Source organism: Harpia harpyja, chromosome 12 (assembly GCF_026419915.1).
Source record: "Harpia harpyja isolate bHarHar1 chromosome 12, bHarHar1 primary haplotype, whole genome shotgun sequence".
Taxonomy (NCBI): Eukaryota; Metazoa; Chordata; class Aves; order Accipitriformes; family Accipitridae; genus Harpia; species Harpia harpyja.
The window spans coordinates 39,688,430-39,699,768 of record NC_068951.1 but is presented as its reverse complement, the minus strand read 5'-3'; the positions used below and the strand labels follow the sequence as shown (position 1 = coordinate 39,699,768).

At 41.2% G+C, this 11,339-nt stretch overlaps 1 protein-coding gene across 3 annotated transcripts; it reads right to left on the bottom strand.

Annotated features, from left to right (window-relative positions):
• Nucleotides 1–22: 22 nt before the first annotated feature.
• LRRC34 (leucine rich repeat containing 34) lies at nucleotides 23–11,096 on the bottom strand. Of its 3 annotated transcripts, XM_052803234.1 has the most exons (11): nucleotides 10,863–11,096; nucleotides 9,832–9,956; nucleotides 9,617–9,681; nucleotides 8,765–8,848; nucleotides 7,054–7,182; nucleotides 5,202–5,297; nucleotides 3,474–3,628; nucleotides 3,223–3,378; nucleotides 1,620–1,746; nucleotides 1,156–1,355; nucleotides 23–518 (listed from the first exon to the last, which is right to left on the bottom strand). In XM_052803234.1, the coding sequence occupies exons 1-11, from the start codon at nucleotides 11,039–11,041 to the stop codon at nucleotides 446–448; spliced, it is 1,389 nt and encodes a 462-aa protein (XP_052659194.1). In that variant the 5' UTR covers nucleotides 11,042–11,096; the 3' UTR covers nucleotides 23–445. The 3 variants fall into 3 exon arrangements, with proteins under 3 accessions (XP_052659194.1, XP_052659192.1, XP_052659193.1); XM_052803232.1 differs by having other exon boundaries at nucleotides 23–1,355; nucleotides 10,863–11,093; XM_052803233.1 differs by lacking the exon at nucleotides 5,202–5,297 and having other exon boundaries at nucleotides 23–1,355; nucleotides 10,863–11,094.
• Between the last annotated feature and the right edge of the window lie 243 nt (nucleotides 11,097–11,339).

Sequence of the window (11,339 nt, the reverse complement as noted above, 5' to 3'; positions counted from 1 at the left end):
TCTCAAGAGACAGGAAGAAATAATGACACCAAGTTTGGTGGTGGTTTTCATTTGTACTACACGAAATATATACCTGTGGCAAGTTAATCAAAATACCATTTATATCCCAGTAAACTAGGTTCACTAGCTTTAAAGTTCCAGCATTATAGTGGCTTAATGCTTAAGGTCACTTATCTTGGTTCAAAAAAAAGTCACTCTTGGAAAAAGGTCAAAAGCATGCAGTTACTAAGTAAAAGGAGAGAGTATGTAGAGCACAGCAGCAACAAATGGATTTACCCAAACCTCTCAGCTTCAGCAGGAATCTTGTTCTACAGCATATCTGATTTGCTCTCAAGCAAAGCTGCTGCCCAGCGGCAGTACTGGGTGTAGGTTTTTGTCAGTTTGATCTGGCTGGCTGTACTCCAGCCTGCACAGATGCAATACAATTACCTGTGGGCTCTCCCTGCTACGTGGAAACCTGAGTGCAGAGACCACAACAGCCCAGGAAGGGCAACAGCAGCTCTTCCTCTGCAGCAGCCCTGTGGAGGAGGACCCTGTGGTCATGGTACTCCATCCATAGGCCCTGGTGCTGCTCTGATCCAGCCCCAGCATCTTTTTTAAATAAGAAGCACTTGATAAAAATCCTGATTTGAGAAGGTCTCCTAAATAGAGCGGAGTAGTTCAGCTGTTAGGAGTTCAGTTCATGCATCTGCACTGCTGCACTCTGAAGTCTTTGCATGCCTCTGGTCAGTGACTGTTTTACTCCCCGTTACTGCAAAGAATACCTAGTGTCAGTGCACTATGCTGTGGTGAAAATGTTTTCCTCTGAGCATGTCATTTCACTAAATTTATCTATCACCTAGGAACCCTGGAACTACAGCTCATCATGGTAAGGCAAAGGAGATAGCGTGCAATAGAAATGACTGCAGCAAAATTAATGCATTTTCATATTATTAGGCTCTTAATCGTTTGGGCATTATTTAACAACAAATTTTAAGGTCATTGGTTCAATATTTTATCTCTAATGCCATTTCAGGCAGTTTTAGATTCCTTCCAGACTAAAGACCCTGAAGAAACAGCATGCAGCAAGTCTGATCCTGATATAATCTATTTTACTAGAAACCAGGTAGGAAAAGCTCAAGCATATGGAGTGCAGAAAGCTGCTACCTCACTCACAAGTATTCTGAAACCGCGGCAATAGCCAGCCTGGCATTAGCATCTTTGTTTGTCACCTCCCCACAGCTCGGTGTCCAGTAGTAATGCTTCTGAAGGCCATGGGAGAGCTCTGCAAGGTGAACGTGCCCATCCACTTCATATGGTTCCACGTCTGTACAATTAGGCTTCAGGCGGCCCGTCTGAATTAATTCTGAAAATGCCTGAAACGAATAAAACCAAGAATAGTGTAATATTCCACTTTGACTGCTGTGAAGGCTCTAGAAGATAACACACGATAGGAGAGTACATTTCAATATCCTGACGTCCAGTGAGTTTCTTTACAGCACCACCATATTATAACTATTTAAAAAAAACAACACATAGTCAATCAGGTATCTTGTTCACTAATTGCTGTAGTCTTCCCAATGACAGAACAAACAAACAAACCCCGACCCTCTTAGAAGAGTTCAGAAGCAAACACTCACCATACAGGTGACTTCATCAAATTTGTTCCCCCAGATATAAATATAGGAAAGTTCCATGTTTGTTTTCATTGCATCTGAAAGAGCTACAAGTCCTTTGCCACTTATATTGTTGCTTACTACTGACAACCTAATAAACAGAGAAAATAGTTACACAAATGTGTGCTAAACCACAGAATTGCCATCTCTTAGTTAAAACTAAGAGTTTAACTGATTTAATTTATATTGTATCACTATATATTATTATATATCATATATGTATATTGAAATTTTATATTTGTTGTTAACAATTTATTTATTTGTATCAAGGCCAGTCCTACTATAAAATCTTTTTCAGGTTGCTAAAGGCAGTTTGGACCATGGACTTGCACTATTTCTCAAGGCATTTCCATGACTCGTTCAGCCAGGTTGTTCACTATTTAGTTCTTCAGTGTCAGTGACTTACTGCATGTTGGCCAGGTGTCATCTCTAGTCTGCTTTGAAGCCCAAGCCTTGGCATTTATCCAGGCTAAGCTTTGATCTTTGTGGAGTGGCAGTTATTTTTATATTAGTGAACCTGGAAGGCTTTCAGAGGCACCTAGCAGCCGCCACCTCCTCAGTCTGCTACTTAAAACTAGTGGCTTCAGGTAACACCTTTGATCAGCTTTTACATCCTGCCGGCGCGTGGTTTAATGCGGGCTACAAAATACACCCTGATGGAGAGATTACAGCTCTTTTGGGTTCACCCAGAAGCTAACTTAAACAGCGGATTTTCTTAAGTGTTGAAGATCAGAATCAACAAATATAGTGCCTTATCCCTGCATGGAATCTGATTATCTAAAAATTCTGAAGATGTACAGCTCTTGCATGTTTTCATTTGTGCACCACAGGGACCTGTGCTTTAAAGATGCAGAAAGAACTAAGAAGATCTAATTGCCTTCCCCCCACACACTCCCCTTAGAAGGACTGTAAAAGCTGTGAGTCACATGTAACATGAACCACTACAAAACTGATCTAAGCTTCAGTCCCAAAAAACCCTGAAATAGAAGGACAAGCGTATGTCAGGCCACACAGCAATGGATACAAGATGGAAAAAAAGGAAGTACAAGGAAAAGGGGATAAAATGAGTTATGAGTAAGCCTGGCACCGCGGGAAGGTGAACACGAGGCAGTAGCATGTGGGACTGAATGGCATGTCCTGGCCTAGTGTTTTACTCCCTTTAGCTCATGTGAAGCCACAGGGGAGTTCATTCAGATACCAAACACAGGCCTCCTGTGCCCTCTGAAATGCATTACTATGTCCTGCCTGGTCTCCAGCGGCAGGGCTCTCCGAGGGCCTGTGGCTCACCTCCAGCGCCCTGGGATGTCTCACAGGTCTTGGAGCATCTCACACGGCCAGAGACACTTAGGCTTAGGCAAAGGAATCCCACCCAATCTGTCACTCACATTTCCCCCACCCACCCCCGAAGGAAAAATGGACCAAAAAGTTTGGAACTTCCTGACTTTTCTATTTTGATCAACATCAAAGCACCCAGTTTTGATGTCAGTTCAGCCACTGCAAAGTCCAAGTTTCTTATACTCTGAGTTGTTACACCTGCAGTCTATGGGGAAGTTGTATAAATACTAACGCCTGAAGAGTCCTGTTGTACAAGGTCAAGGCTTCACTCAGGTAGAACGCTCCATCATCTTCTATTCGGTTTGCATTGAGATCTAGGATTTCCAGGGTTTGGTTCCATTTTAGTAGTTCTCCCAGAAATTTTACACCATCACAGGTTATTTTATTACTGAAAAAGAGAGATGCATGCTTTTTTTTTTTTAAAAAAGATCCTAAGAAAATGAGTTTCTAATGTTAATCAGGGCTGTGTCACGTAACTCTTACCAGCTAAGATCAAGGTATCTCAGGCTGGAGTTTTCATACAATGCGCCACACAGTCGCTCTACGCCAAAGTTTTTCATTTCGTGCTTGCCCAAGTGTAGTTCCACAAGAGAAGAGTTATTTTTCAACATCAGAGCTACATGAACTGTGGTCTCTTCCTAAAAACATACACTCGGTTTTATTAAGCTGTACTTTAAGGTAAGGTATCATCTTGCTTCAGTAAAGGGGAGATGCACAACTAACAACAAGATTTGGGCATCAGTAGTGTTCTATTTTGTATATTACAACTTTGTATTAAAAATAACCAGGAAACCATATATTATGATAATGCTGAAAAAAAAAAAATACCAGACATATTTGCAGATTTACAGTACTATATACATCCCTGCAAATATCAGAAGCATCAACGTTTGAATCATTATGTCTAATCAGTTTTCCTCCCAGTCATCATTGCTCTTAAAAAACTGAATGTTTGAGTTAGTCTTCACTAACATTAAGAGTATTTTGCCATGATGTTAATCTATTATTTCTTAAAAAGAAACAGGATTGCTAGGGGAAAATATGTCTTGTCACTGTAAGACAAAGTAAGTTAATTTTGAAGTTGTCGCATTTAGTTAAGAAAATACCTGAGTGAATACTGAGAGTCAAAAATAAGGCAACAACCCAGAGGCCTCAGAAAATGATAGGTAGGAACAATGGCTAATAGAATGTCCCACAGATACAGACCAGGCCCTTAGTGGCCTACATTTTCAATAACAGTAGTTTAAATTGACTTCTAAAACCAAGTTTAGGCAGATCAAGCCCTGTCTTAGTAGAAAAGAAACAACTAAAATCTGTTTCAACTGTTAAATACACCTTTGAGAATTTAGGAAGATCTGGCCTTCATGACAGTTTAATTTCGTTATCCTGCCATCAGGAAAATACGGTACCTATCGCAGACACCTGACAACTGCTGCCAGTCTGGTGAAGGCACCACTGCAACCAGCTTGGTGGCCAAGACTTCTGCAGGACCAGCCATGCACAGAAGCTGCGTGCAAGGAGAAGCCCCACAGCTCTGTGCACCTGTACAGATCCAGGGGCCTGTGGTGCTGGCCCAGCAAACACTGCCTTCCAGATTCTCTTTTCAGTGCTCGATTGTTTTGGAAGGTTTGTGCCTTTGTTTTGGCTCACAAATGCGTCATAGGTTTTAAATTGATGAGGTTCATTCACTTGTTAAATTCATGTTTCAAGTTCACATAGTGAAACAACAAAACCACACAGCACAGTGAATACGGCATATTGTTGAAGTGTGCCTTTCTTCTTTAGGCTGCGGCTCTGGCAATTGCCCATGTATCGCACTGCTCAGATAAACACCAGTCTTTTGTTCTTCCCCTCATTTCCTGCTAAACAGCATTTCTCCCTCAGTTTGCTGAATAATACATGAAACTCTCCATGCTGTAACAGCAGAAGGAATACTTGGTTCACCAATACCAAGCCACCTCCATTAGCCCTTTAGTTAACAAATGCATATCTACCAAGACAGAAATTTTTTAAAAATTAACCTTCTAGTTAAACAGGGGCAGCCCGCGACTGCACAAAACTTGGCACAGAAAAAGAATATTTCTGCAACCATTTACTTCACTTTGTAAGGAAACCCAGAGAGCCGTGTAGTTCAGATGTCCATAATATTTACATCAGTACTGACTTGACTTCTCTCTTTGACTGAGCTGACACTACAGTCTACTTACATACCTCTTGGCTGTATAGTAAAGGACGATTTAGGTTTATTGCTTTGACTGATTTGTTCTGAGTCAGGGCTGTTGCTATTGCTATTAGACACTGCGTACCCTGGAAATGAAAATAAACTCTTTAGAGAAACCTGTTCAATGTATAGATCAAGCTACTAAATTACCATGACTACTTAGAATTGTCAGAAGATCAACATCATCAAATGAGGTCAGATTGGAAATACTATTATTTCTGCCTCCATGTACTCTGGAAAGATGCAAGTGCAGTAAGCAAGTGCTTACAAACACAGTGTATTTTCTGATAATACCAATGCCAACTCCCTGTGGAATAATAGAGTGGAATTAGACCAAGAAGTACAAATGACCAGGAAAATTGGCAACTCAGTAAATAACAAGCAAGAATAATGCATCTCAAAGATACTTATCCATTTAATTGATCCTGTATTTTGGTTTTCCTGATTTATGAATTAAAATCAGCTTATGTATGTTCTCTAAGGTCTTTGGTAAAAGTCTTAGGTAGCTTTTATCCACTAGGTAAATTCATACTAAATGCGAATTAATGTGGTACAGAGTAGTGAGAGTCTAGAATACAGGCCAGTTCACATTTTTGTATTTCCTTCTTGTTTGCTCGCTAATTTATATTTACGTTATTTTCCAATTAGGCTGGTCTACACCCAAAGCTATTTCATTTTAAATCAGTTTTCTGACAACTCCCTACCAAGCATAAGTATATTAAGCTTTCAAATAAATCCTACACTGGCTGCACTTTCCTTGTTTATATTTTCATAACACCCTTCACAATTTCTGAGAAGTTTTCAGCTCTCCAGTTTAGGAGCAAATTCTGTAATTCCAGGAAACAAATATAATAAAATTTTCATCGGACCCCAGCTCTCTCCCTGCCTCCAGGTGACAGTCATAACTGTCAGGTTACAGTCAAACTTACTCCTTCTGCCCAACATACACTTCATTATCTCCCCAAAAGATGAACACCCTTAACAGGAAGGCTAAGAGTGGCCCATCTTAAATTTCACTCCTAGCTCGGTTAGAGCATTCTCCTGGAGGGCAAGATACAGGACCAAATTCTCCCAGGCAGGGAGAAGAACCACTTCCACTTTCCAGCCCCTCTGATGTGATCATACAAGGACACACCATCAGTCAGGCGCTGGGACCTTGCACCAGAGGGAGGTTCACAGCTCCAGTTGCTACCTCCTGCTGTACCCCACAGGTTTTTAAAAGCCATCCACAGGCTTTTACTGGCTCGAGCAGGAAGCACCCTGCACAGTGCATTGACCCATTTCCACACGCCTGACTTTCCCTGTCCACTGTGTAAGAAGGCTCAGTGCCCAACTCTAGGAGATGGCAAGTTATCTAAGATCAAATTGGGTGCCTTTCTACTCAATTCAGCATTCTTGTGCCTATGTCCTTTATGGATCAAGCTCTGACAGGAGGAACAGAGCTATGGGACTAGGTGACTTTCAGGCGTTATAGCACTGCACACTTTAGACGGAAAAGAACCTCCAGGGAGTAAGAAGCCCTTTCTTCAACATGAATCACACAGGACTTAGCATAACAAAAATGAAGAGCAGAAACAAACCTTGGAAAATGTGAAAGCCAAGCACCTGAATTCCCAGGGACATAATGGCTCTAATGTAATCAGTTATGACTTCACAGGTGTTTTATGCAACATGCCTTTCCAAGTACGCATTGCAATATTATATATTGTGTTACCTCCAGCTATAACAAAATGTAAAATCAATGACAATAGATGCCATTTTCCCCCAATTAAGCACTGCAGGACCTTTGTAATAACCTTGAAAGACTTATGTCATTGCTGATAATTTTACTGAGTTACTCACCATATCAGTGTCTCCAAGATCCAGCTTCTCTAAGGTTGAATTAATTTGTAGCATTGAAGCAAAGAACATCCCACCTTTGTTTCCTATTTTGTTTCCAGTCATTCTCAAATACACAAGAGTTTCATTCCTCTAGACAAAATAATAATAATAAAATGAATTCCTTTTAAATGGCCTGAAAAACAACGCTGTCCTTTTTCCTGTGAATCCTGCTGGTTGTCACACAAAGACAAAACATCCCTACAGAAGATTTGTGTCTAAGTGATAACACTGACTAAGCAGCTGGCTCAGGTTCCCCTTAGTGGAATCAAATGCATGAGAGTCTGGAAGCAAAACTCAAATATTTGAAAACTTTTGTTTCTCCCAGGTTCACAAATTTCACTCTCATGAAAATAATCCAGGTAGATATTTATGCCTAAATTGGCAACTGAAATGCAAATTATATCAAAACTGATTTAAATCTGGTAAGCGTATTTTAAACAAGAATATAATTTGCTTTATTTTTCACAGTCTTTTAAATCACATGACCAGTCAAAGCTCAGTGAAGCCAGTCACCATCGGAAGGACTACTTGGTGCAGAGTGAAACCAGTGTGTAAGTCTTTGCTGGACTGGAGACTTCACTGGCAATATAAAGTTCTGATCAGAGGTCTAGAAAAGTCAGCATCTTTCTCCTCACCCTCCACAGAATTTCAATAGATATGAAATAACTATTCACTGTTAAGGCCCTAAATGCAATGCAGAGTAGTTTTGTGGTTTTAATTCCTCAGTACCACCGTAATCACTCATTATCAGAGATTATGATTAAGTGATTACAAAAGTAGTTCTATGAGCAGCAGAACTAATGTAGCCTGATTTCATAGAGCTTTTTTGTCTTCCACGTGTCCCAGTACCCTTTCCTCTGCTGCAGTACCTCGCTACAGCATCTCCTTCCCTCTCCCTCACTCAGTAACACACCCCATTCACCCTCAGATCCCCCCATGCCTGGCCCAGCAGCGGGAGCCCACGCAGCCAAAGGGCTGGTGGTCAGGTCCTGCCACCCGCCTGGTCAGCAAACGCTGCCATGGAACTGCACAAATAGCTTTGGGGGTTGCTTGAAAGCCCAGTGTTGTACTATCTACTGTACAACCTTAGCGTTTTGGAGGCCTCTCAAATTTAGTTGAAATCAGTTCAGAGTTCAAAGACTATGAAGGAGGAAGAAAGAGCTCACGTGAGTCTCGTTTCACAAACACAATGATTCTTACACACAAGCCTCATTTCACTGGGAAACCACATTAAAAATAACAAACATGTTTTTATGCTGCTGCTGTAAGGCAAAGTTTTGAAAACATGTCTCAGACATCTTGAATCAAGACAAATATTGACATCAAGGTACAGGCAAATTTAATACAATTTAAAAAAAAAAAAAGGAAAAAACTGATGGCATTATATATCCTATAGCATAGCATTTTTCACACAGAAAAATCCAGCTGTGATAGTTGTGATAATTAAGTGTTAATGGCAGCACAGAGAAACCTTCTCTTGTGTGAAATCTGATTTCTGAAGTCTGCCTTGGGAAAGCAAGCAATCCCTGTGATACAGCAAAATGCTGAACGGACTGAAGACAGAGGGCCCTTTCAGCCAGCTCTGATGTTGGCAGGACAGCTAGTACTGTTCGTCAAAAGCAAAAATATCAAACTAGATGCCATTGTCTAAATCTCCCAGACAAATACTCACATGGAGTGCTCTCGCTATCAGCTCTGCTCCGCTTGTGCCAATGTCATTAAACATCAGGTTAAGGTACCGCAGAGTGCAGTTTTCCTTAGGAGCGAACAAAGTAGAAAGCAATGAGAGTTTTTTCCAGAGCATGCCTGCATTTTTCAAAAAGATGTGTCATACACATACTGACAACCTCTGTCCTTTGCTGCATTTCAGGCAGCCCCTGATTTGGAGAAGTAGTAAAAGAATGCCAAAGTACGTCAGATAATGAGGGAAAGACAGAAAAACATGTAGCTCCTCATGGGGCTTACAGAAACCATCCAGGAACCCACGTGCTCAGCATGACCAAACAAGGCAGGTGGTCAAGCTCAGATGCAGATCTTCAGGCATTTTGTGAACTTAATGGCACTCCCTGAGCTCTAGGAACACAGGCACGGAGTGGCAACTCACCATTTTCCGCCTGTATTCCAGTGCTTACAATGACAAAAAGGCAGTATTAAAGTTTCCCATGTTTAGGCCTACCAAAAGGCAAACAGAGACGATAAAGTATCTAAAACAAAGGCCTTGGCACACTTGACACTACCATTACCCCCTTTGTTGAATTGAACTGTAAGCCTAAAAGCCCCACAGTTTATTCCACCGTTCTTTCTTCAGGAGATCCTAACCTAATGTCCAATGGTTTTCTACTAGAGATTAAAAATCTCCCCAGAGAATACAGTCTGAGATTCTAGTAGAATGGATTTGGATGTGAAAGTAAAAATTAATGGAATTTTGCCAAACCAATGCAGTCTTGTCTCCAATATACTACATATAAATATTATCACAGCCAAATAATTACAAGTTGCTGAAAGATAAACATCACTTTGGCACCTGGAGGAATGTTGCCATGTTCTTTGCTCCAGCATCAGTCAATACATTATACCTAAGATCCAAACCTGAAAAAGATGAAGAATGTGACAAATGCGTATCTACAATTAATTGATCTCTAAACAAAAAGAAATAAAGACGAACTAAGGCTGAAACCAAGACTGCTTATGTTTTCTCATATTAGCACAGCAATATCAAACATACATAAAAAAATTTACCTGTGACAAATACAGTACTGCGTAAGACAGAAGCAAGAACTTGAAGATCATCATCTGTAACTCTCTGCACAGGCACTAGATGATTATTTCCAGCTATTTTTAATGTGATCCCTTTTGTCCCTCTGCTGTAACATAAAAATGTAAGTACATGGAGAAAAGCAAGAAGACACAGAAAAATGAATTCTCTCTCCAGATAAGGAGTGTATCCATGCTTGCCCTCACTAATGCATTTGCATACAGTTAGCTGCTGCCACTACCTTTGGTAACACCATGACAGATGACGTGATTCAAGCTGTACCTCAGCACTTTCCTTTTTGATACTCTGAAGGCAGTGCACAGCCACAAGACCACGCTTAGCACACATGCACAGAAAGCAGGAAGAAGCAAGATAAGGGAAAGGCAGGTAGAAGTAAAGACTATCCTGGAGGTTACCTCATCATCTCCTTTTTACTTGTTCCCTTTCCTTAATTTACTCTACCCTGCCCTCAGGATCAAAACCTAACACAAACCATTTCCCTACGTTGTATTTTCTCACGTTTTCTCTCCAAAGGACAATTAACTTTGACCCCAGGAGCATCCATGAGAGGAAGCCTTACCTAGCCACATAATGAGAGAGTTTGAGTGGTTAATACCTTGGCAGGATTCAGAGACAGTTCAGGGAAGCATTACCAGCTGGAAGCTAACTGGATGCAGCTGAGGCTTTTTAAACAGGAGGGAGACAAAAGGAAGGGAGTTAGGAAGACTAGACACGGGGTTTGGCTTCTCTAAGGGACACAAAGGCACCATCCTGTACGTTTTTCACTTTTTTTGATTTCACTGCTTGTAAAGCTGCCCAGAAGGGAAATATAGTGCAAACTTCTGCCAAGATGATGTCAAGATGAGTCAAACCAGAACTTCAGCAGTCAATGCTAAATATGATTTGTGTTTAAGCCTGAAACTGCATGAACTTTCTCATCATTTAATTCCTTGTCCTGCTGTCGTGTTTAAGGCTTTCAGAAGCATCTGAAACATACTGTTTGTTATTTCCTTACATTTTATCATTGTTATCGGCTTCTTGAAGTACGTGAGCAATAAAGGGGTTTTCAGGCTGGCCCACGTTTTGACAGGCCCGCACATAGTGCTGGCGAAGATCTGGACGAACTGCCATGACCTGCTGGAAAACAAAACAAAGTGTTACCGCATCGTTATGGCAGCCTAGCAACATCACCATGGACCCAAGCACTGCTGTGCCAGGTTCTACATAACAATAAAAACGGGCTTGGTCTGAAAAGGGTTACAACTCTTGGTATGCAACACAAGAATAAGAGATAGATACAGGCAGACAGGAAAAGCACGAGGAAAAATACATGGATTTGTGGAGGTGCTTCCGATCCGCCGTTGCGTAGGATCTGAGCTAACAGAGAATTAATATTCACACAGGCGAGTCCTTTTTCCCCGGTAAAGCAGCTGGGCCCCCGACCTCTGCACGCCTACCTGAGCAATCGACGCCCGCACCCTCTGTCCTGTGG

Coding starts and splice junctions, on each gene's coding strand:
- LRRC34 (XM_052803234.1), bottom strand. CDS start 11,041: ATGGTGATGTTGCTAGGCTGCCATAACGATGCGGTAACACTTTGTTTT. Junction 1,747..3,222: donor TACAACAGGACTCTTCAGGC/GTTAGTATTTAT, acceptor TCTGTTTATTAG/GTTGTCAGTAGTAAGCAACA. Junction 519..1,155: donor GCCGCGGTTTCAGAATACTT/GTGAGTGAGGTA, acceptor CCTCCTCCACAG/GGCTGCTGCAGAGGAAGAGC.